At 40.4% G+C, this 26,649-nt stretch overlaps 1 protein-coding gene across 1 annotated transcript in view; it reads right to left on the bottom strand.

Annotated features, from left to right (window-relative positions):
• LOC110986246 (fermitin family homolog 2-like) overlaps positions 1–26,649 on the bottom strand; it is a 70,796-nt gene that overhangs the window by 34,368 nt on the left and 9,779 nt on the right. Inside the window, exons 3-4 of the mRNA XM_022247979.2 lie at positions 11,909–12,148; positions 11,052–11,469 (exon numbers count right to left, since the gene is read on the bottom strand). Coding sequence (XP_022103671.2) covers positions 11,052–11,469; positions 11,909–12,148 — 658 coding nt within the window. The remainder of the gene's footprint in view (positions 1–11,051; positions 11,470–11,908; positions 12,149–26,649) is intronic.

Below are 26,649 nucleotides of genomic sequence, written 5' to 3' on the forward strand. Positions count from 1 at the left end.
TCATGTCACACTGTGTGTGCACTTTTCTATACAGCCAGTGGGGAAAGCACGCAATTATATAAAGCGTAGCATTATCAGCACTGATGTTTAACCCAAAGTATTTTGAATGGTGTTTCCATCTCCTTTTATTATTTCTTTTTTCTTTTCCTTTTAAAGTTTTTCCCTTGGGGCTGGGGAGGGGAAGACAAGCACCCTTCCTTCCCCCTAACACCCATGCAGTGGAAATTTTGCTGGTAACCTTGCCTGTTTTTAACCAAGGACATACAGCCAATTCCACTGTCAAAAAAGAGGACATTTCACAGGATCTTATGCCCTTCTCCACTTCATTTCAAACCCTGGATATCAGTCTGCTTTCTCCAGCCCTAATCCCAGACTAATCCCTATTGATGCACCCTTTCAATACTGCCCATTTTACCCCAAGCCAAATTCCACAGACATCAGACACAAGTGGGTGGGACCACTTGACAGATACATTTTTGCCCACTGCAAAAATGGAAAAAAAAAAAAGGTTTGCATTTTACAGTCAAGCAATGCCAGTGAGAACTCCATAAGCATGTCACATGCATGCAATATTGAGAAGTAAAACATGTACAGCTTGGGGTTGAACCTCCAGGAGGGGATGGGGGCTGACCCCCCCTACTCTGAGACTCCCCCCCCCCTGCCGAAGAATTAGAAAAATTAGGAAAATAACAGGAAAAAATAACTTATGTGCACCAATACCACAACAAACAATGTATGTCATGTATAATGTTTCATCATTGTTTCTGCTTGTCTGCAAAAATGAGACATTCATCTCCGGCCCTACCACCCCCTTATAAAAAGTCCGGGATCCCCCCTGACTTCTTCTAGCATGCAAGTATCTTGTTTGGTTTGATAAGCATGTTTGCATCACCCATGCAAGGATTTGCAGGTGTCGCTTGAGGCCAAAAACAAGTGTCTAGACTTACCAAGCATTAATGGAGTTCATCCATGGCCCAAGGCCTGCCTCCCAGACACTACTCAGACTAGAAATGTCACTTGGCAAATTACATGTGCTAGTATAAACATATCTCATTTGTGAATGGAAACTTGGGCTCCAAATACTCTGTGCCTGAGTACATGGTGATATCAGTTTTTTAAAAAGGGAGACCTACATGTGGCAATGTCTGCCTGATGAAAATGTGATTGAAACTGGAGTGCAAGAGAAGAATGTGAACTTCATGAAATGATAGTTGAGAAAGATCTACCGGTAGTTTCCCAACTTACATCTGTTTGTCCGCTCTCCATTTTCAGAATGGGCTTTTTACCGTGTGGTCATTGCAAAAGAGTTGTTTGTTCTTGATCTTTTAGAAAGCTAAATAAAAACAGATAAGCAGATCTGCTCCACAATGCAAAAGGCTTTTTGATGGTTCAAAGAGACTGACATTGTTCATTTGATACTTCACAAGTCTACCCAGAAATAGGAGAAGTTTCCAATTTACAAGCTTACTCCCAATCAGTGAACCTCCAAAGTGTTCAGTGACCCTTTTAAAACAAAAACACTAGCATCCAACCCCACTGGAAACTTGAAGACAAGGCGCCTCCACAGCTAGCCGAGCCTACAGTTTTTCTTCCTTACAAACACCCTTCTGGCCCACTTTCTGAGACAGACTCAAAGACTGATGGCACCAGCTTAATGGCAACACTCATATGACTCTGCTCTCTCAGGGTGTCAAGAGCCCATTCATTAGATCTGGGTGACCAGTGGCTTTTGTTAGCATTACCCACAGGACACTTGAATCAGCTACAAGCAGTGTTGGTTGCTGTATCCATCAGTTATATGTAAATTAAGTAGGCTGACATACTTGAGCAGGGGAAGGCTCTTTGTGTTGTTCTCATGGGGTTGTTGGGGGCCGGTTTGGCTTTATGGATGAGAATTTTTTTGAAATATTTGGTGGTCTTCAAGAACAACTTGAAGATGACACAGAAACCCAAAAATCCTTTTCTGGTTGTTCCCCTGGGCTGGTGACAATGGTGGACTTTTTGGCACTGTTGAACTTTGACTGGCCAGTAATCAGTTTCTGCAATAAGGTTTTAGGAAAAACCGTACATGTACGGGTACGTGTGAACCTTACAATTTCAACCTTGCTGACTTACTGTGTGTGTGACAGGTATTACCAAGAAGTGCCTCATCAAAGGGTACTTATTGATACTACTGTAGAGATTTTTTTCATCGAGGAGGTCCCCAGAACTTTGCCAGAAGTTATGGACAATAGAACTTGAATTCTGCATTACAAAAAGCTAAATGTACACATCAAAGCCAAACTCCCTGCAAAATGTATGTTAATCATGAATTTGACTGACTGCTAATGATTCCATGTACCACCATCCATAACACAAGACTGCTTTCTTTCAAAACACGCACTCTCCCCTGACAATGATGTCACACAAACTATTATACAGAAAAGAGAACAGCCTATGTGCACTTGTTACAGGCATCTCAAAGCTTGGCACAGACTCATTCCCAGAGTCTGATTGTTCAGTCACATGACTTTTTTACAGGGCAGGGTCAAGAGGGGATCAAGGTTATCAGCAGCTGACAGCCAAACCTTTAAACCTGACAGGATTTTCTTGTCCACATTCATCTTTGGTTTCAGGCCCCTAGCAATAGAAAGAACAGGCTTGGATTGGACCCAAGGGTACCCATTCTGTCATGAATTCTGTATAAACTCCTGATTTACGGGTGTGGGAAATGTACATGAATTCTCATAAAACCTCTTGATTTACGGGTGTGGGACATGTGCAATGGGATGTCTGAGTGTTACAGAACACTACAGAGTTTCATTCAACACAAAGAAACACTGATTGAATCACTACTCCCCCACAACCAGTAACAGGGTAAAGTGTTCCTACCAGGTACAGGTACCTTATTATCAAAATGTCAACACAATTATAAACATGCTATACCATGTATGTATAGCACCAATGTACACATTGTAGTGTTGTACATGTACACATCAGCATTTTCCACTTTTTAAAAAAAAAAACAGTATCATGTCGTGGATTTACCATGATACATATAAACCCGAATCCTGGCTACTGGTATCCATATTAATCATGGTACATGAACCGTAAACAGGGTACATGTATAGTGCTCTCACAAAAATGCTGTAAATGCCTACCCCCCCTTACATACATGTACAATTTGAATTTAAAAAGCGAAGATTAATGTAAGGCCAATTCCTTCAAAACTTTTTACTGGACAATAACACTCAGCCATCTCATACTGTGGCACTTCACTGTCTAAATTTTGTTGCAATGCATAGAAGGGGTATCATTTAAGATTGTGCATGCATAGTACTGCAGGGTTTTGACAATTCAAACAGGCTTTAACCCTAACCCCCTAGGGTGTATGTAAAATCATATTGAAATCGGAGGATTTGAGACTGTTAGGGATTGACACAGCCAAAATGCCAAAATTAATAAACCTTGAGCTGTGTGTGCAAGAAACAGAGTCTGAGGCTGTAGTGTTGAACTTCACTTCAGCCGCATTTCCAACTGGAAAACAAAAGGCTGAACATCTGAAGAGAGATCTTGCAGGAATTAGTGTGAAGTACCTGTACGAAGATGTAAATGATACATAATCGATGACCGTCAAGTACCACCGGATCTAATAATGATGATGTGGCACTTTCCTACACCTCTTGTGTGAATAGCTGACTATGAATGCTTAATAAGCCAGACTTGACTTGAATGTCTGGAAACGATTGATTGACCAAGAGAAACAGATGCACATGTGATATTCCAACAGGCTCTCATCTAATGGAAGGTACCTGACCACTGATCATTTTTTTTACCAAGTTGCAAAACCAAAAGTATTAAGTACCAGCATTTTTTGTGATAACACAATCCACCTCCCTGGGTTTTTTTTGGTGATTGAACTGTGAGGTAAAATAAACACGTGCCAAAAGGGAGGACTTGAACAAGACTTTTGCCCCAAACCACTGGAACCAACTTGGAGAGAGCCTGACAGTGTGGTGTTACTCAAGGTCAGTGACTCCTGACCTGCATAACACTGCATCAATCATCCTTGACTTGACATCATAATTGGTTCATTGGGTTTCCACTTGAGCCAGTCAAGGATGCTGGGTTGTTCTTTCTTGGTTGATGGAGGCTTGTCACCAGTGACAATTCACCCCCAGTTACACTGCATACAGCAGTTGTAAACCTTACACACTCAAGGCCCTTCAAAATCTACCAAGCGTGGGAAAATGTTGGATTGATTGAGGAAGGTACATGTACATATATACATGTACATGTATACCTCAGTCGCAGTAGCTTTATGTAGGATTGATGCCCGTTGCAAATATGTGTCACTACTGGTAAATAGAGTACCGAAGTGAATACGTCACACACACAATGAGTGTGTAAAAGGCATTAGCACGAGAACCAACGCATGAACCAACACGTGCATGTACTCCATTCGTTTGCACTGCACTTTCTGGTTCACAGTGACGAATTTAGTGAAGTTCTGAACAGTGCCTGTATTTTGCTAAGAGTTACCGGGTTAATGGGTTAAAAAAAAAGGACACTGTTTGTACATATGGTGAGAAAAATATAAAGCAAAGGTACATTAAAAGGTTACAATTCTCAAAAAGCAAATGTAATTCTGTGAAGTTCACGGCAGGCCAATTTCATCTGCAGCTGGGCGGAATTGGATACATTTTTTTTCACAGGCCATTGCCAGAGCATTAGTGGCACCATGCAAACATTTCTTTGATTTCGCCCACTTCAGTATTTTTCAAGGGGGGATGTAGGCATTGTGTTCAGTCCCTAAACTCTTCCCCCAAGAGGCTGGCGTTGTTTAAGATCCTGGCACTGTGCTAAAGCAGTCTTAAGAACGGGGTATCAATGCTAGCACAAGGCAGCGCAAATGAGAGCCATGAACAAATCCCTACACAGTCTGGAACAGGGAAGTCAAAAGAAAGTGAAACTGTACAGTAAATCCTTTTTTACAGCTCCACGAGAAAATCCACTGAACATATACATTGTACAACGTCTGGAGTACGTCTGGTACCTACGAGTACGTACACAAACACAAGTGCTTAAACACCTTCAATCGTGGACTCCCTATTGTTCCTCTTTTGTTCATACTTTAACTTTTTCGGAAGACCTCCCATATGTTTTGTACACGTTTTCTGACCGAGGACTCTTTGGCAACCGTGGACCCTATTGTCCCTTATTGTTATAGGTCCAGGATTTGAATGTGTATACAAACTCAGCCTAACACTGGCGCGTGTGCACGTACTGTATGGCATGTACATGTACATTGTACAGCGCTTATACATGGGGCCTTGTGGGGTACCGGAACAATAGGAAGTATCCCACAAGGCCAGTTTTTACCTTGTGAGGTACCAAAATTGGTACCCCACAAGAATTTCACGAAACTGATATTTGGAAATAACTCAAAAAGGGGAAATTTTCTATGGGTAAAAATCCGTCGCAAATTGAAGTGTTTAATATAAGGGACACATAGTCGAAATTTCAACCCAGGAAAGCGAATTGGGATTAAATTGGAGTGATTTCAAATTTTTTGCGTGTTGTGTGCGAGTTTTGTACACGAGAACAAAGGAAATACCCCACAAGTATAGCTGTGTAAGGAAACGTGTACATGTAAATGTACACATGTACACAGCTCTAGCACATGTACAAGCTGTACATCGTGAATGCTAATATTCTATGCATTACAAACAAGTTTGTTTACACTCTTAACCCTAACAGTCTTCAGTCCTCCAACAGGTGAAGGATTGAGGACTGTTAGGGTTAATGTTACACTTACTGGTAGAATTTTTGGAATACCATCTGCCCAAGAATTACAACAAGAGTCATGACGTGTGAAATACACGTACATGCACATGATGTAGGATGTTGAGACTTCTACAGAATTTTTTTTTTAAAATTGGCCTGCCCCTTTTTGCTACGGCTAACCAGAGCTACCCAGTCCGGTGCACGTGCATGTGCTTCTTAGTAAGGAAACCAACCAAGAAACACAAATGTGTAAGTGTGATCAACACATATGCCATGAATTGACCTACACCAGCAAATGCAGGGCGAAGTTGAACAAATAACTGCTGACATTTTTTAACTGTTTGAGAAACTCAGTGCTGAAATGTAGCTTCCTAATGCAAATCACTGCTAATGCCAGTTGTAGGAGAAATTTGGCAAATTTTTATAAAGGGGTTCCGTTCAAGACGATGATGTTTTTCAAGACAGTCAGGTGATTTTTAGAGATTTGCTGGCAAGTGGTTTGCTGTACTTGGTGGCTACTACCGGTATGCCTCCAGTCCCAGTGTGTCTTTACCTAGGACTTGACGCTGGATTCCTTTGCCCAGGCCAATAAACACACAGTCCCACTTTTCTCGTGGGGCAAATCATTTAGTAGATTGCAACAAGTGTAACCAAAACAGCCTGAGAGCACCCAGGTGTATCTGGTGTTATTCCACAATATTCGACTCCGTAGCCCTTGGGCAGGGGACAAAGTTTCTTTTGCAATGCACGAACTTGGAACGCCATCCAACTAGCACAGAGTACAGCCCATGGGCAAAGAAAGGCCTGATGATAACAAAGACCAGTGCGGTGCTGTAGAATAACACCAAGTCTGGCCGAGGCCTATGATTCAACGGGATGCTATTTAAAGCAGAAGTACATATAAACGCGAGTTCAGTTGCAAGAATTTGCCCTCGTGGTGTAGCTTCACAAGGCAGGTGCTGCTTAATGGATGTCTCATCCAGAAGCAATCCCTCCTACATATATTTTGCAAGACCATACCAGCCCATAACACTAACAGTCAAGCAATGACACCTAACAAAAGAATTCAGTAAGCCACTCCTTCAGGAATTTCCTCATTACTTTTTTGATTAGGAAATTTTAGCATGCATGTACCACTATCTACATTGTACAGCTGCGCCGGTACACATGTACAAATATACATGTTTGGCTTCAATCAATGTCAACATTATACTTTTTGAAAGAAATTCACCAGATGTGATCTAGCCTTGTTTTCAATTCCTAGAGGGTTTAACAAACTAAAAAAAAAATTCCACAGGTCAGGCCCAAGTACGGTACATTTTTTTTAAACATACCTGTAACTCATATCGTAACAGCTTGTTTAATATGCCCTTCTAAAAGATAGCAGATGACATTCAATCGCACTTAAGGGATTTTTTGTGTGTTTTGAAAGTCTCAGGGTGTGCATTTATACTGCAATGGTAAATTATATGAATGTGTCACAGAAGAGCAACAGGCACATTGACGAGGACTCAAAGAATTGAAAAGATCAAATGTGTTGGAATGGATCCTAGGAGGCTTTGCCTAACTCAATTTGCCAATAATTGCCGACCTTTCCAAACTGCTGGGTTCAAACTTCAAAGCTTTTGATGTGATGCTAGCTCAGCTGCTGAAGCAGAGAAGACATGATCTACTATTAAAGGGCACTGCAGAAAATGCAGTCCTTGCACATTATAGCAAGTTTTGACAATGTTTGGCTGAATACCGGTAGGTTCCAACCTTATGAATGCACAGTAAGCTTTCATAATCTAAATTAAACATGCTAAATATGACTAATGAATGATTTATGAACATGTACTGGAGTTCTTCACTATCCCCTTTCAAAGAATCTTGATTAAAACAAAATATTGACAGAAATAAAGAACATCATGTTGAAAAAACTTTTGCTTTGAAATTCAACTGTTTTAATTACAAGTATTGTTTGTTTCAAGATAAATGCAATTGTTTCTTAACATCTGCCCCTATCTCATCTGATGATCACACAAGCCACATGGAACGAAGCAGGAGAATTAGGAAAGTGCCCACTGATGAACATGATAATGTCAAGACTGGTGTGATGGTTAAGATGGTTTCACATGAGAAGTTTTGGACAAAGCCAAGAAATTAAATTGTGTTGAACTTGATAACCTTTTAAATTGACTATTGATTTATGAGGGCACATGTGCATGTATGTATGAGTAAATGTTAGCTCAGCATCTTGGTACACACGTGTAGTTATGGTCTGTAATATCACTTCCGTTCGACTGACTTTTCAGCTCTGTGCTACCAATATTGTGTTTTGTGTTCGACCAACCTCCAAAACCTGACAGGCAAATGAACATTAGTTGTGGTTGTTCACTGGTCACTGATTTAAGACAGTAGTTTTCATTTCCGGCCTCTCTTTTCCTGTTTATCGCTACGATAAAAACCTCCAGCAAGATCAGATTTTACAACGTCCTGCTGCCAGCCAGACCTTCACTCTCTTTCCTCCCACAAATGAGTTCCTCCTTCAAGCTTGGGCCCTCTAGTCTTGAAAATAAGTACAGCAGCCCCTCCATGAAACCAACACTCTTTGGGGAAATTCATTCCCTCTGGGGCCAACCGCTTATTTCCCTGGATGTGCAGTTGCTAGGAAACAGAGGATTAGCCAAGATGCAATCCCATTTACTCTGGTTTGGGGAATTATTATGTTTTGCTGATGGCTGAGCTGGAAGTGGCAGCCGAAAGCACTCGTGAGGTAACTGACATTTCAGAGGCTTTTTCTGGGCATTTCACAGGCCATCGAACACTCGCACAAAAATCAAAGACAGGAAACGCAGACATGTCTAAGTAACAGGTAACTGTGAAAGCCAATACCACTTGTCACTCCGCAATAGGAACAAACAGGGTTAGAGCAGACGCGGACAAAATGTCAAGCGGATCGATGTTAAAATACAGTTTGTTCTGATTACTTTATCTTCGATTCTGCACTGATCTTTTTTTTTCATGCGATTTCATATTAGCAATTGATTGAAGCATTTAACTTCAATGGGTGCTTCATGTTCTCTCACCAAAGGAAGTACGAGCAAACTGAAAAGTCAGACAACTGACTGACAACGGGCGTGCATTTTTACTGCTTAACCAAAATAAAAAACACAGTGGTTTGCAGCAGACTTAATGTTACATATTAAATTTCATACTTCATTTAAAAACTCCCAAGGCTATGTTTGAAAATTTTCATAGATTAGTTACACACACACCTGTCTCACTTTGAAGGTGTATGGTGTGAAATTCTGAAACCATAGTTTAAGAAGTACTAGTGCGTGCACATGTAGTTCACTGACAAAATGTAGAGTGAAAGTACAAGTTCAGGTTCCCAAGGACGTGCACTTCAGGTCACCCAGTCCACTCACATTATACAGGCATGCAATTGGGACTTGTCAGAAAATGGAAACAAAAACACAAAAACAGGAAGATATTCCCAGCTTCAAATAAGAACAGCAGAGTTCTTGTTAATTTTGTACACAGATTTGTACAAGTACTGGTGTGTTTATAAAAAGTGAAGAAAAAAAAAGGAAGAAAGAAACCATCACTTCGGTCTATTGACAAGTTGCAGACGTGACAGACTCGGAACTGTATTATTATTTAAAATTGGGATTGAAATTCCAGCTCTGTTTCAAAGCACGTATCACCAGTTAGCACAACATTTTGTGCTTTTGCAGACTCAGTCAAGCTGTTAGAAAAAAAAAAGACCAAGCAAGTAGGGTTTAGCATTTCTACATTCCACTATCCCACAGTAGGAAGTGACATGCACGAGCAACCGCAGCTTCAGAATTGACAGGCCTTCAATGCGAGCGTGACACAACTGGTTTGTGGGAAGGATACCGTTGAACACAAACACAATTTAGCAGGCTTCTCCCTCGCCTCCTTCCCGGGGATTAATGGCCCATGGAGCAGTCACCCCTTTTTTGAGTGGATGGTTGCCTGGAGTGGATCGATAGCGCTGCTTCAGAGCACTTGGCAATCCTCTGCATCCTGGACATCTGGTGGTTGATATTAATTTCACAACTACCAGTATCAGACCTGCCTGAATAAGCCATTTGCGAGTTAAAATTGAATTAAATCTGGTACACTGAGTTATCAGATTGCACATGAACACAACGATTTGAATTCCCCAGACTAAAGACACGGTTGCTATACCTTGGGATTCAGGGCAAGCTTTTGCATAGCGACCACCATCTCTGGAATGGACTGGTTCCTTTGTGCCCTTCAGGCTTCTTATCCATCAAAAACAGTGTACTGTTGCAAGGCGTCTCTTATGTAACTAAGCACAAGCTTGCCCCGAATCACGAGGTATAGCAACAGTGGTTTCAGTATGGAGAATGCAAATTGTTATGTTCATGTGAATTTAAATAACTCAGTGTACCAGATTTGGGTCAAGTTAACTCGCAAGAGGTTCATTGGAAAGAGCCTGAGTGAGAAAAACGAGGCCGAATGCTGGCTGAAACAAAGCTGTACCTCAGAGAACTGCGGTACCTGTACACTCATCATTCTATCTAACCGTACTGCCACCTACGCGAAGATAGAATAACAGTACTATTAAACACACAAGGGATTCTCCAGTTTACTGCGGCATTATCCTGAATATTGCACGTCAGTACCATGTAGAAAAACACTTGCACCTCGCAATCCAGGTCCAACGTATTGAGAGTCTGCATCACCTAGGAAGGTGCTGGATCAGAGGGTGAATCAACCGGTATCTTGGGACTTCCCTAAAAACTGGACTTAAGGTTCTCTGCTAGTTTGATAACGCTAACTCCACAGGCATTCAGACTGATAATCTGTGTGGATTTTCCCTGAACTATTCACCCGTGTAGGAAAATAAGTGCACAGTGCTCATCCCTTGCATGTATTTTCGAAAGTACAGTGTACCAAGTGTATGTAAAGTGGTTAGGCTCTACTTTTAAAACCCACTCCTGCAATTCTGCAAATCTCTGAATACCTCCTGGTGGATTTGAAAGAACTCGGAGGGTGAGGGATAAAAATGATATCTGTTATTTCAAATTTACAAATGTCAAGAATGAGAGAGTATCAAGGTTTTCCACAGTTCGGCAGATACAATGTACATGTAGGCTGGTTGAAAAGCTTGCATGTATGTGTACTGACTGCACGTAGTCCACATGCTGAGAGATGGTTCAAAAAGTTGACTCATTCCATGGTATGCCAACCAGACGAACTGACCAACAGACAAACAACAACCACAGATATATCAAAGAGCCAAAACTCACCCAGCATTGATGGCAGCCTTCTCCCGGTAGTTGTTGGGCCTGATCAGCCCCTCTCGTGCCTCCCGGCTGGGCGTCCGTGGACTGTTCAGCAGCGACATGTTCAAGTTCTCAAAGCTGTCGCTGAAGTTGGACCCTGAGCTGTGCACCGACAGGACGGTGGTGTTGCCATTGTGGCCTGGCGTGGAGTTGACTGATCCTGGCGTCATCTGCCGGTTGAACCCCGGGGAGGGCCGACGGGTGGGGGTGTGTGGGGGGATACCATCCAGGCTTCCCGTGGACGCCGCCTCATTGCTGTTGCTGGATGCCATGGAGTCACGGTCCCGGTCTTTTTTCTTACGGCCATTGCTCCGCTGTTTGACAGTTGTGGCACGGGCATTTGGTTTCTTGAGGAAGGAGAGCTCTTCAGGGTGTCGTACTCCTAAAAGGAAATTGAAATATTATGTCACCATTGTGTAACACAAATCCAGAGGGTAAAAAGGACTGCACTTGGTCTTGCCAAGCAGAACTGCTTGACAGGTTTCGTAATGTTAAACAAACAGCAATACATATGAAAGGATTGTAACCATACAGACCCCAAAGAAAGCTCAACGGTGTTAAGACACTTTCAAGGATATGTACCCAATATGGGTTCAAAACTCATCAGACTCAATCTTGACTCTTAAATACTCAAATATTATCAAATAAAACATTCTGCTTACAATAAACTGTGAACAGATTGCTTAGCACGCCAGTATAAATCCGATGCAATATTTTACGATAAGGAAAGTTACAATAATGAAGCCAATGTCACTCGAGAACTTTAAATTACCAGTAGAATAAGTATTACAGTACAATTCAAAACATGAAGATGACCATACCAACTTCTTTGGAGAGTTCTATCACTGATGAGAAGACGTCTGTGGAAAAGTCCACCCTGATGTCCACAAGCTGCATGTCTGGCATCTGGACTCGCAGCGTCTTGTGCATGGGTGTAAACTGTAGCCTGGCGTCTGCCTGGACATGGCACTGGTCCAGGGTGGACCCAGTCCGCTTCAGCCATTGGTTCTTCTCCGGCCACCAGATGGCATGATCAGACCAATCTCTCTGTTCCTTTAAATCTGAACAGTATAAAAAAAGCACTACAGTCAAGAGGCACCGTTTAGATGAGGGAATGAAACGCAAGACCATATTTCACCAGGTACAAGTAGAAAGCAGAAAACTTCGCATGCTGAACAAATGAGTTTAACATATGGAAATTTAGCCTGATCTGAATTGAGACATCCTGTTGCGTGCAAGACTTTGGCCGTTATAACAAATGTTTGGATTGCATCAACAGATAACTCGTATGGGAGGGACAAACACGCAATGCTGCCTACAAAAAAGTGTTTGATTTGATGCAGTTTCTCAAAGCTATATTTATGTATTCGTGAAACCTTTTGCTCTGAAACTTTCTAAAAATACAGAACAATGACTCAATGACACGTTCTTTGTCGGCTTAAGCCATGTCTAAATTTGGACCATCTGTCTATCTGACGACATACCTCCACCTCTTCATACAGTATGACACTCAGACAGACCACTCAGCATGTACCGGTACATTGCCTTGCTACTTTAAGTTAGTATCACACCTTAAAATCTGCATAAAATAACTCTAAGTAGACTCTTTAGTCTATATCAATTACAGGTAAATTCCCACAAATCCAGGTGTTACGATTACAGAATTTGGGACATGAACCCAAACCTCAATGGGCTTAGGAAGTCATTTCAAGGCTACTGGTGTCTGAGTGTTAAATGTGATTGCTTTTACCTTTTTCTCCCTCAAGATATTTGTCTCTGATGGATAACAACTGGAACAGTATCTAACATGTTCCCCCACAGCCTCGCTGGAAGCTGTTATGAATTCTGAGGTTCAACCCTGTGCCTTCACACATCACAAATCAAACAAACAAGCTTGATAATGACCATGTTACAACATGAATGTCAAATCTCATGCCACATATCCGGCAAAAGGTGGCAGAGTTCACAACAGGGAAATCATAAACTGCCACTGCAAACGACACACAATACCTGAAATTTCAGAAAATTGTAGCAGAAGCGTCCAACACAGACCCATCTGACTGGGCTAAACTGACATCTGTTCCAACATTAACCTGTCCTAGAACCGCAAAGCCTTAGCAATAAACTAGACACCAACCCCAACCAGCAAATCTACATGTACTAGTGCATACCTGGTATACAATGTAGGCCTACAGGTCAGGGAATAAACAGTATTAAGAAATCCTGCATGACCCTGTTGGATTCAGCATGGTTAGCGTTTATAACTAAAGAGGGAGTAATGAAGACGTGACTCTGTGAGTTTACATGTACGTGGCATTGCACTGAAACATGTATCGCTTCAGCAGAAATGCTTTCCACTTTCACTGCCAAAAAATAAAAATGAACTTACAGTCCATGGGTGTTGCAAAGGGTGGTCAACGGAGACACTTGACACTCTTCCACTATTAATCGTTTTTCATTTCATTGCTGATGAGTGCTTTGTCTCCCCCCTTAAAAAAGTACTTTCATCTGCCCCTCCCCCAAAAATCCAGGCAATGCCCATGCTTTAGTTTTAGAGTCAATAAATGTTTTAGAGTTTTACAGTTAATTAGTGCTTCCTGACAAAAAGAAACCATCCCAAAGAAACTGCATTTTTAATATCTGCAACAAACATGATGTTGGGCCATGATGCTACTGACACATTCAACTTGCCCGTCCATCTGTCTGTTTGACAAAAACCATCTGGTGACAATCACAGCCAACACAGCTTAAAGTGGTGTTTCTCGGAAACTTTCAAGGGAGAAAAAGAAAACGCTCAGCGAGTATTGCTTCCTGCAAAACTTATCCACAACAAGGTTCCACTTGATGTCATCTTGTGTTCTTAAACAGACAATTACAGACATACATGAACCAAAGCATACGCACACCTGAACAATAAATCAAAGTTCAAAAGATAATAAGAATGTTCCATGTCAACTCCTGCAAGGCAAAAACAATTTCTGCATGGCCAACCCAGTTATTTTCCCATTCAGGGATTTCTTGCTACCAGTATTTGCAAATGTTGGGGGAAAAAAGCCGTAAGTTCTACAAAACAAAATGTGTACTGCTATGTTTGTGTACAATACATGTACTGTATACAAACAATTTTACATTCAGCGGGAAGAATTTCCTTTTCTGGGCAAAGAAATGGACTCTTGCTCCCCTCATTATTACCCCAGTACAGTCTGTGACTGCTTCATTTTTCACTGCTCCGTTGGATTTTTAACAATGGTAAAAACACACCAGACATCGACTGACAAATTCATGACACTGGTCTCATTAAGCAGAAGCAACTCATTAAATCAGGACAAAAGAATCCTCTTGCCCCTTTCGGTTTTGGTCCCCCTCCCGTGGAGACAATGGGTCATTCACCCCGACAAAACTTGGGAGGTGCCTAAAACAATGTTTCTGTACACCTGTGCTTGCAGAGTTCCAGGTCATCTTTATTTACAGAGTGCAAGTGATGACAACATCGTGCCTCAGAGCGCATTTGCAATCTTTTAGCCCATGGACTCCTTGTGCAGCACATGTTTCATCCAAACGATATTTAATTAAGAAAGCCATTATCCCTTCTGAGTCATAATACAAACGAGGCACCCTCTGGGGCAACAGGCCTCTCAATCTACCCAGCTTGGGTGACCCATGAATCGGAAATCCGATTAGCGGCCTTTCTGTTGATACCTGGCTTTTCAGAATATAACACCCCCAAGAAAAAAAGAGAGAGAACAAATCTGATTGAACTGGATTAGACGGCAAATTGTGTGCCCTGCATTTAAGTATACATGTACATGTAAATATTTTGAAGTATTCTGATGAGAAAGTGGACATCTATGAGTCGTGTCGGTGTTCCCAGGTAATACGAATGATTCACCGAGGAATATTGTTGGAGCACATTTGCCCATGTGACAAATTGCGAGCATGGTACATTAATTCTGTGCATATATACTGTACATACTCGATGTATGCACTTTACAATTCCTCAGTAATGTATGGAAAACAGGATTTCACACATGGTTACTCACCATACTAACCTCTTGGCAAAATGTGTAACGTACATGTATGTATGTCAGCTTTCTGCCTTTTAGACTTTTGGGTTGGAATTATTTTCATCAGGGCCAAACAGATTAAAAATTACAACATGGAGAGAACTTTTGGGCTGAGGTCGTACCGTAGTATTTTTCAATATGCCCATTCTACCGGTATTTGCTATTCATTTTGGCATTTTGTTTTTCGCCTCTGTACACACACCGGTGCACCCATATGCTTGTTTCACAAACATGTGCTACTACCCGTGTGTTCTGTTTCCTGTGGTTGACAAAGCTCGAGGAAACCTGCTCATTACTCTCCTATCACGAGATCCAGAAACTCCTTTCAAGCTTTTTTTTTTTGTTTTTTTTACAATAAGGGTGGATGGGGGCTATGCCCCCGTCAAAAAAGGAACAATTGTTTTTGACATAGCAAGAGGAAAAAGGACTTTTTGGTCTATTTCATAATTTTTCTTTCTTCAAAAAGCTTGCTAAAAGCCTCCAAATGTAGACTCACCCCTAAGAAATGCCATAAAATGTTACATGAAAAATATTTCCAAAGAAATTTAGTTCTGGATCTGCCCTAGGCCTGCACGTGATGGCTACGGTTAGAAGCAACATGTGTGCCAATGGAAGCCTCTGGCTAGTGACAATACCGGTAGCTTCTTCCCATGAGATATGTGTTACAGCCGCAGCCAGTCGAGTTTAAGGCCTATCCATAACAAAATGGGTATATTTTGATGATCAATGCATATTTGTAAGTGAGTAAACAAGTACGAATATGAGTACGAGTACGTGCATTGCAAGAAAGATTCTAAAAAAAAAATCCAATATTGTCCCACAACCTGTGAGTAGCAAAATGTCTCTGCACAATTTAGGACATGCATGGTACATGTACAGTACATGTAGCTGTCAGATGTACACGTAGCAGAAAATTCTCCAAAACTGCTCTCTTGAATGAAGGCAGTCTGGATTGTCAGTCGTCACTGGGTTTGAGTGGGTCTCTGTGTTGTTGCAAGTAATGTGCGCCCTGCACTTGCACTCAAAGATTCTGTCATCGAGGGAGGAAAGTACCATACCAGTATTACAAGGAACTGGCAAAAAAAACACTTAGCTTGTTTAGACATCTCTGCATACATGTACATGTACATACAGCAGGTACATGTACATGTGAGTACCATGTACACGCACATCATCATGACAGTACATGTACTAGTACAGGTGTCTTACTGTCATAAAGCAACACATCCTTAGCAGCATTCAAGTTGCGCTCTAACGATTCACCAACTGGGGGCGCCCAACAGATTACGACCTCGACACACGTTCATCGATGGTCAGATTCTTCCATGTGAACAGGTTGCCTTTGACCTAACTGTGGAGTGGCATACTCTGTACGGTACAGTACCGGTGAGTATTTCCACAATGTACATGTACCAGTGAGCTAAATCGGGATCAAAAATACAATGGTAGAAAATAGTAGACATCTGGGGGAAAAAAATGGCTGAAGTTGAGAACATGCCAAACTTGGAAGGGGAGGGGGGGTGTTTGTAACCCAGCTGTCACACAGCTCACATCGTACATGTATCAGCGGGGAACTGTTTGCATAATCCTCCTCCCTATGCGTAACGCCTGAGGCACTTTATATATACACACACTCGGCCCCCTTATTGGTTCTGACATCTTTATAATAAACGTGTTAAATGACGCCTCATGGAGCAGAGTGGGTGGTTCCATTCTGCAGAAGGCTATAACGATGCCAATAATGACCAATCCAGAGCTGTTCCCATCCGAAAGGTTTTCAATAATCCTCGGTCACATCGTCCTCTGTTCAAAGTTGAACCCCTTTTTTTCCCACATTTCCTGTGCAAACAGTGGCCCTGGGCAATGAAGTGCATACAAGTGTATGGGGATTAAAGACAGCATCTTGAAAAAAGCTTGCATCCATTCTCATTTCGAAGCTTTCAGAAACCAAATAGTACATGTATTCGTGCAAAACAGAGATTTCCATGGAGTTCATCTTGTTTTATTTTTGGCGATATTAATTTTCAATATTTATACCGACAACCAATTAGGATTCCATTTGTACAAATGTAGGACAATGAAAGACACACAAACCTTGTAATCATAGTATTTGCACATGTACATGTATATATTTTTTACTGTATGTCAAGTTGAAATAGAAAGACTAGACTATATGCACTTTTAACATCTGATTCAGATTTCACAGCCAACTTCGTAAGAATGCTCTTTTGAAGATAATTGGTAATTCCAGAAATTAGGGGGTCTTAAGTGTGTCCCTGTTACATCTGACCTTTGTTATTTGACATGGAAATATCACCAGAATTGATATCAAACTATAACTATTTGTTTGGCAGGTAATTAATTAATCATTAATCACATTAATTCATCACTCTTCGAAGTTAGAAAATGTGTTCTGAACTTACAAAATCATGTCAGATGTGACAGGGACACGAAAAAAAAAGGCCCCTAAATTCTGGGACTACCCATATTCGCATGACTGGGTTTCAGCAACAGTGAAACATTTTGAATGTGTCAGGAGAAATCCTAACAAGTGAGAAGTCAAGAGATAATTAGAGTTGGTTCGTGACACTGTCATTTTTCAACATGGAACTTCTGCCACCACACGCAGCTGAATTTCCCAGGCTGTGGAGAATGCAACTGACCCAGCTTCATTTCCTGACTGTCTCCCCTTCCCGCTCCTTTTCCTCTCCCAAGATAGCCATATCCTGCTTCAATAGCTCCGGTGATGTTGATTTCACAGTTGATGAACTGCCTTATCTTGACATTTAATTTTAAAGTGTGACTCAAACTTCCCAGGGTTTAAATTTTCATTTATTTTTTCCCATACATGTAAGAGGAGGACTATTTAAAGATATGCATTTCCGGATGTTTTTTCAATTTATTTCGCAGCGCTGCATGTTAGTGATATGATTGATATCTGCAAAGCAGAAAAACAAGATCAAACATGTTCAATGTACATGTTCATGTTCTTTACAATCTTTATTCTCCCCAAAAGTATAAAAACTATATTTAAACCTGTGTTAACTTTGGTACATACAGGTACATATTCATACATACACGTACATCTATAGAGTACCGAAGTGAATACGTCACGCGCACAATTAGTGTAAAAGGCATTAGCGCGAGAACCAGCGTGTGAATCAACACGCGCGCGTACTCCATTCGTTTGCACTGTAGTCTCTGGTTCACAATGACATCACACTTCAGTACTCTATAGGCTATACATGTATACATGTATATGTATATTGCATACCACTGGATGTCCCAAAATCATGAATAAAGAAAACCAAATCAAGAACACAGCCAATTAAAAACAAAATTTTTAAGTGTTACACCGCTGGCCGCAAACGCCTTGGGCCAGATATTAAATTAATTTCCTGAGTCCTTGGTCCGTCTTATTGCATCCGTAGGGCACACGCCAAGGATGTTAGCAATGTAAGACCATCCTGATCAGCCTTAGGTCCTCGATCTTATTACTCCTCAATGGCCGGTCATCTTCAACCAAGCAGTCTTAATGACATGTGAAGTGAGCTGGGTGGTGGTTTGTTTATTTAGCACTGTGGTCATTCTGCCTGCCCTATGTTTGCTTTGCTTAGATACCATACATGTTCAAGTACATGTACACTGTATGATGGAATTGAAAGGACCTGTGCACTGTAAACCTTGTGTGCAGAACATGAAGATTACATGTAAGGTACCGGTAATATGATCATTCCTAACAGAAAACTTCAAGGCCACGTTGATACTGTCCATGTCCATGTATGTGTGTACACACATGTCTTCTATATCATATGTGCAAGTATCTCTGACTCTGTCACATGATACATGTATATTATTCAGTGCACATGTACAATGTGCAATGTACATAGAAACTCTCATACCATACTACTTGTATATCACAACTGTGGTACCGGTAACTAGTGGTGCTGAGGTGCCTCACTGTTCACAGTGGACAATCAAGTGCAAAGTGCAGTCATCAGTCATTGTCACAAAACTTTGCTAAAACTCTTACATGTACATGTATGTATAACAGAGTATGTGTATTAAAACATGGTCACAACCATTAGATACATGTGTGTGTGTATACTGTGTTGGGTTGCCTGGTACAGTACATGTACCAGTTCAGTAGAGCCTACCGAACATGTACATGTATATAAGCATACAGGGCATTATGCTAACACCAGGCTGGACTGGAGTATATCACCCTGTATATGGTGTGACATTACGCTATTGGGCATGTAAATGTACATATGTAAATTACCAAGCTAGGGGTACATATACATGTACTGCTTTGAAAATCAAACTACGGGTGGGGTAACTTTGGGAAAACATCCTGCCCAATAAACGTAACTTTAGTAGGCTCTAGTCTTGTTATCCTTTCTCAGTCAATTAAAATCCTGTTCCTCACATGTACATGTAAGTTACTCACATTTTGTGTTGCAACCTTTCAGTGCACAGCAGTGATATGATACATGTACATGTAAGAGTAGAAAAAATAAATTAAATGCATTTTATAAGAGAAACAGGCTTTTTTTTTCATCCAGTTGAACTGACGTGCCACAGGACAAGCCTACATGTACATGTACGTTGTGCCCTGTGCTCCTTCCTTCCAGTTAAAAAGGTCTGGCTGAAGATCAATACCAGATCGACTTTGATTTCCAAATGGCTAAGGACATTAGATTTAGACCCTTGGGTTGGGCAGAAACAAGAGATCGACTTGTAATGATACATGTATGGTACAGGACAGGCTCTGCCAATGGCGATCTATATTCACGCATGAAAATTTTTCTGTGGGCGCTTCAAACTGAAAGCTGATTTTTTTTCTTCAAATCACAGACAAAGAATATCAAAACTGCTCTAGTTTCACATCCCTGAACAGCCTGACATTTTACTTTTTTGAATATTAACATTAACTGCTGTGTACTGTATTTAGGTATAATGTATGTTTCAGAGGAAAGTTACAGACTTTAAATTTACAGTTTTTAAAATTTTATTAAATGTTCTAGTAGAATCAAATATCGAGCTCTCCACTGTTGACGCTTTGAAATCTAAATGGAATTGATAAATGATGTACAAGTATATTGAAGGTTACGTTTTTCTGGAATGCAGGTCCTCAAATCCTAGAAACTTTACCCCCTCCCAAAAAAATGTTTGACCCCAAAACAAAAATTTTGATCCAGAACTTGTAAACTTCTGTTTTACTGGAGGTAATGAACATTATAAAAAGGTTTTACTCATCCCCCAATATGACCATTTTTTTTACAAAGATGTACTTGTGTAATATCCCTACTACTTGAATCTAGACCGTGACACCTGCTTTCTTAAAATCATGACTACGCCTGCAGACCATGAACCATTTGGAATAGACGAGCAACGTTTAACAAGATGCAAGTATATTTTGGTTGGAGATTAAGATCTTTGAATATATTAGTCAGTCTGTCCTTGAATGGAATGTACACAAAGACATTTCAAATAACCAGGTTGACTGGAGCCCATTCAGAAATTACAATTTGGTATCCGCCAATCCTCATTTGTATCAATTCCACTTTATCAGTCTGTGAAAGGACAGGCTTCTTGAGCTGAAGTTCCCGCCAGTACCTCCCCACTGGGCATCTGTGCAGATCTCTCCTTTGCTTCATGGATCCATCTCTAATTTCAGATCAGGCAAAGCGTCTCGGCGCCTCTCCTGCTGTGCCCAAGTACAGTAAAACCACGTAGTGACTGGGGCAACGACAGGGCCGCCCGATTGCTGATACATCTGTGTGATCATTGGTGTGGTGTCCGATGGCAGTGGAGACGTTTGCCTCGAAGTCCAAGAACAATGAGTGTCCTCGAGTGCACAGATTCACCGGTCTCAAGCTCTCCGAATTAAAAACTGCTGAGATTTGCTCGAAGTTATCCAGTCGAGAGGGGTGTATTTAATTTAGACAGGAATGCACACCCCCAAATTATAACACAAAATTCTGATGACTAAACAGATTATCAAAGAAGAGGTTTCAAAAATTAATAATTTGATTTCAAAAATATGAAATATGAAACGTTCCTCCTAAGGACTTGCTTCTGAACGAAATGCCACATACAGACATATGGGTAGATTACACGTTCATAATTAAGCTACATGTACACGTAAGGAATATACATGTACATGTACCATACGCTGTACATGTAAATGTTTGTACTTCTGCTCTGTGTGAATTTAAAGACTGATTAATACATACATGTAAACAAATTATTCAATTTCATTTTAAACAAAGCGGGTATGTTTCCTTCACAATTAGAAAACAATTATAAATTGTCTGCATTGTTTAAATGTGATAATGCAAAGAATAATTTAGGCTCGCTTTTAACCTTGATCAGTTTCAACATGTTTTCAACATGGGTCAATGAAAAAAAAAGAACAAAAATAGCTACCAGATCAAAAAAGTTTATGTACAAAGTTTAAATTTAGCTCCCAAATTTCAAGTAAATTCTTTGCATTTTATCATCTCATTTATTTTCACACTTCTCAAAAATGACTATTCCTTGTGTTTAAGCGAACCTACTATGGTAGGTTAATGTTCCTTTGACCACAGAGCAAAAATACCTACATGTACCACAGCCCTTCAACGTTCACACCTTCAAAGATATCAAATGACACAGTTTTTTTCTGAAAGCAGCCAGGCAAATCTTAGATTTTTATTTCTCTAGTCCATCACACAGCCCGAGTCCTGAGTGTCACCAGGCTGAGCTTGGTGGTAGTAACGAGCAAACCAGTCACTGGGTTACTACGGTCGGTCCTCCCGCCACCTGGCTATTTTTGGTCATGCGGAGTATGTGAGTGGTATGTGAAAACCGTGCAGGAATGCCAGTCAGAAGTTTGACTGGCTGAATACAATTTACTCCTGGGCTGGACATGCAGTAGACCAGAGGCTCTTTCTCCACCGAGTTTGTACTGTCTTATCTCCTCCAAACTCTCAATGTATCAGCACTGGTCAAAAGTATGCACCGAGTACACATGAGCATGAATAATAAATCTTTTCACAGCATCTTAATTTCATGGTAACATTAATTGGCATGTAAATGGCCAAAAAAATGACCTTCTACACTCCTTAATGGGTGATAAAACTCTGGAGTTTACACTCTGTGAAGTTCGGGAGGTACATTAATTGCAGCAGAATGGTTGGCAAACTGTAAATTTGCAGCAGGAAAAGAATTTCCATGCAAACATTCTGGGCGTGACAGTTATGGCTGAACATAAATTCTTTTACTTACTGTCTCATTTTTATTTCTTGTAATGCAAATTATTAACTGCTGTCAGTTTTTACAGCATAGCTAATGAAACACTGACCTTGGATTCCAGTTCATTAAGAATAACTACAAAATGAAACTCATGATCAAATAAATAGGAAAGGAAGCAGGTTTACTGTTCATTCTCACATACCGTACCGGTACATCATAATAATTGCTGCTTAAACTTAAAGTTCCAACTGGCAGTTGCATTAAAAAAAAGTCTTTTCTCTCCACATTTTTTTCACACACCAGTAAAACCAAACTGTAAAACCGATTCACAATCAAGGAAAAATCTGTTTGGAACTGTAGATGTGCATGCATATAACAGTTCTTCAAACTTCCTGAATCAAACATCAGACTGCAGTGCACAAGTTAATCAGTATACCCATGTAGACTTTCTGCCCTTGGCACTGAGGCGTGGTGCAGAAAAATAAGAACTCTTAGGATATTTTCCAGTAAAAACAAAACAAACAGCTTTGCAATGCAATTAAGAAGAATTTCCCACAAGCAGCTGCATCTGTGACCATGCATCAGGCGTCTCACAAACATACACACTAAATGCTAATTCTAAGAATGTTAAACATATTTCCTTCTAGCATACTTTCCTATGTAAACACTTGGCCCTGAAATGTCAAATTACAATGTTGACGTTTGGTTGTAACTACAGGTACTTTACAAAAGTTAAAGGGAAAAGGTTAGTAAAAGAACTTTGCATATGCACTGCATAATAGGGGCACACCCAACAGCACTGAATGACCAGGGCCAGTTTTTGGTTGAATGTGCACAAATTTACAGCATCTACACGATCAGTAAGAAATTTGCCGAGTTGGTTGTCAACTTCCATAAGATCTAATGTCCTCCTATAGGTACCCACTTTTGCATCCCTTACAGTTTTGCCTAATTGATACAAGAGACCAGACTGAATTCCACCTTTTTGTGTTTCTTGTAACCATAGGTTTTGTTGACAGAAGATGCACACAAAGCAAAATAAACAAACTTACATACATACTGTACATGTACATGTACAATGTACGTGTATGTAATGCACCCTGAAATCCATCCATGCACACAATCATTATTCATCAAGTGAATATCACTGTCTGCATACTACTTTGGCAAACACCAAAATTGTTTCTTTTCACTTAAAAACAAACTTACATATTGAATAACAATTTGATGTGCATAAATATTTCATACAGTTCATGTTTTAGCCAATTTATTTTAAATAATGCAAGATCAATACTGCGTTTCACAATACAGCGCCTCCAAGACTATGCAACGCATTGGCCAATCACAATGCGCGAAATCTGTCGACCCTTTCCAAACACGCATTGGGTCACCAGATTTTGCACACTGTGATGGGCCAACGCGTTACAAAATCTTGGGGACGCGCTATTGTGAAACGCCCGTATTATGAAAAACTGTATAATAATAATAATAATAATAATAATAATAAGTTAGTATTTATATAGCGCCCGTCCATGATAAAATCGTGTACCAGTATTTACGTGTAGCTTGTAAAATAAATGAGGATCTACCAGAGATATGCATGCACAAGCTAAAGCTTAAGTACGGTACATGTACATGAAGCAGATGTACATGTGGGTAAATGTACGATACAATGTACCACATCCCTATCTACTTCCCCATAGACCAACCCCAAAGCCCAGCTGTGAGCTCGCACGATGAACCATAACCCCCAAAAGAGCAAGGTTTCTCAGCTTTCGTTCAGTTCGCACGTTACAATTACTTTCAATAGAAGCTGCAAATATTTATGTACACTGCAGTTTAGTTCCAAACGTGTGTGTAGCAATGGAATACATAATGGTACATGTACGTAGTTTTACCAGTGTACATGTAGGCCTACAATGTATGCACTAGGGTCATGTATGTTGATGTTTCATCATTTTAAGCACTCTTTGTCAAAAGAGCATGGGAACTGTACAAAAATTAATCCTTCGCACTCAACCACTCACGGTTTTGAAGAAATACTGGCCACTACTGTTGTCAAAACAAGCTGTTTAACATGAAAACCAAGTACATGTACATGAGAAATTGTACATGAGAAAAAATAGAAAAGCAAATACACAGTTATACGGGCCCTCCTGTTTCAGAAATCTTCACGGCCATAAAATCCAAAATGTTGAAATTTCTCCCTTTTTATTGCGACAAGAAGGAAAGTCACATTGTATCATGTAAATAAAGATGTGCTTACATGTACGGGTACATCCAAAGTCCTATTACATGTACATGTTTCCTGTAAAGTATACAAAAGTCAAGTGTGTACATATAGCATACCAGCCAGATGTGTACACAGTAAACATAAAATACAACTGTTACATGTCTGGTCTGGAAAACAATTTCAACAAATATTTATTGTACAATACATGAATTTATACATGTAGGCCCCCCTACATGTACATGTATATTGTATGTACTCATGAACTACAGTCAGGAATATTTTAAAAATACAGATCTGAACATCTAAATTGTTTGGAAAGGTGGGCGCAGCTTTAGAACTTAGTTCATGTAAGCCTAATAGAAAAATAAAACAACTATTGTATCATTGATTCACACATACATGTGAAGTTGAACACATACATGTACTCGTTCAATAGTTGTGGGGCAGAGAAACGTACAAACAACTCGGTTTACATGTGAGTTGCCTTAAAACAGAAACTGTCCCCTTCACATGGTGAAAATTTGCCCGGTATACAGCACTGAACCCACACACCAGCCAACAGAACATTTTCCAATGTCATGATCACACCCTTTCACTTTTAATCAACCTCACACTCACAGTTCCAACTGTCAACTTTCCCAATTTCATTTTTATTGTTGCCACAGACAGACCCCATCTGCTGTGGACAAGCTAAGCAATGACCCAGGTCAACTCTGGTCAAATACTGACCTCATCAACAACCCTTTCAAGGGGTCATTTGCATTTTTCACATACCAAGTGACAAACCCTCTTCACCCTGGGGCCCTGGGAGTTGTCCAAGGGGGGTAAGCATCATGTCCACTCCAAACGAGGTCATTAAGTTCAGTCACACTGCAGTGGCTCAATTAGCTAGAAACAGCCAGCATTGCAGTTGTCACAGTAATTGTGACCAAATCGTGCCTACTGGTTGAGTCTCAGGGTAATATTTTTGGTAATTATGTTTTAGTTTGCAAGAGAAAGAGCAACTTGAGTTCTTTGTCTTAATAAATCATCCATTTTGGTAGTGTAATGAAAATGGACAATATGGATGATGATGTTGAGGGTTCCAAGTGATTTACATGTACATGGTTAAAGATTAGCTTAAGAGCCTTTCACTCAAAGTTACTATGGCAACTTGAGACTTACATGTCCATGTATTTTGTTTGATTGGGTCACAACACTTTAGTGAACATTGCCCCCCAGAAGCAAATTTGGAGGGAAATTTGTCTGACAGACTCAGTTGGGATTTCAGCATTTAAAATGTACATACCTGTATTATCACATAAAAAAACAATCCGTTTTCTTTTCGCATTGCATAAAATGCCCAACCACAAGGTTTATTCACACTTTAAACATAATCTGCTTTAATGTTCAGAAGGAAAACTGGGCAAATATAAGTACATGTGTCAGTACATGCTACATGTACATGTCTACATCACTAACACCTTTCTTGAATTTGGAATGCAAATCACAAGGTTAACTTGTCCTATTTCTGTCAACTGAATTCTCAACATTTGTTCCTTTTTTTTCTAGTGAGTTAGAGAGTGGCAGTCATGTGAGAATAACAAACTGCTCAATAACGCTGCATAGCCGAGCAGTCACAGAGTGAAATCAGACGGAATGACCGTTGACCGCTAAATCATTCACCAGTTACAAAATCTTGCACGTTTCCATTCATTCGACCAAGCTGAGCATAACCCATAATCCCTCAGTCCAGTCTTCTCTGACCATACACAGCCCAGAGTGCAATAATCTCGGCTATGTAAGACTCTTGCCAGCCCCCGGGATAAGAGCGGGATAAGTCCTGTTATCCTAGCAGGATTAAACACAATACTATGAACCTTGAAGATATGGATGTACAGAAAAGATCTGACTTTTATTCAACTAGAGTGGTTCTTTTCTTCTCCTTTTTCTCTGATAAAGAACACTGACAGATACACAGTAGCAAAGATAATACATGTATTATATCACTGCAGCTCACACTCAACTATCTTACACTCAACCAAAG

This window comes from Acanthaster planci, linkage group LG01 (genome assembly GCF_054643075.1).
Source record: "Acanthaster planci isolate LZ-2023a linkage group LG01, COTS_SCS, whole genome shotgun sequence".
Lineage (NCBI taxonomy): Eukaryota > Metazoa > Echinodermata > Asteroidea > Valvatida > Acanthasteridae > Acanthaster > Acanthaster planci.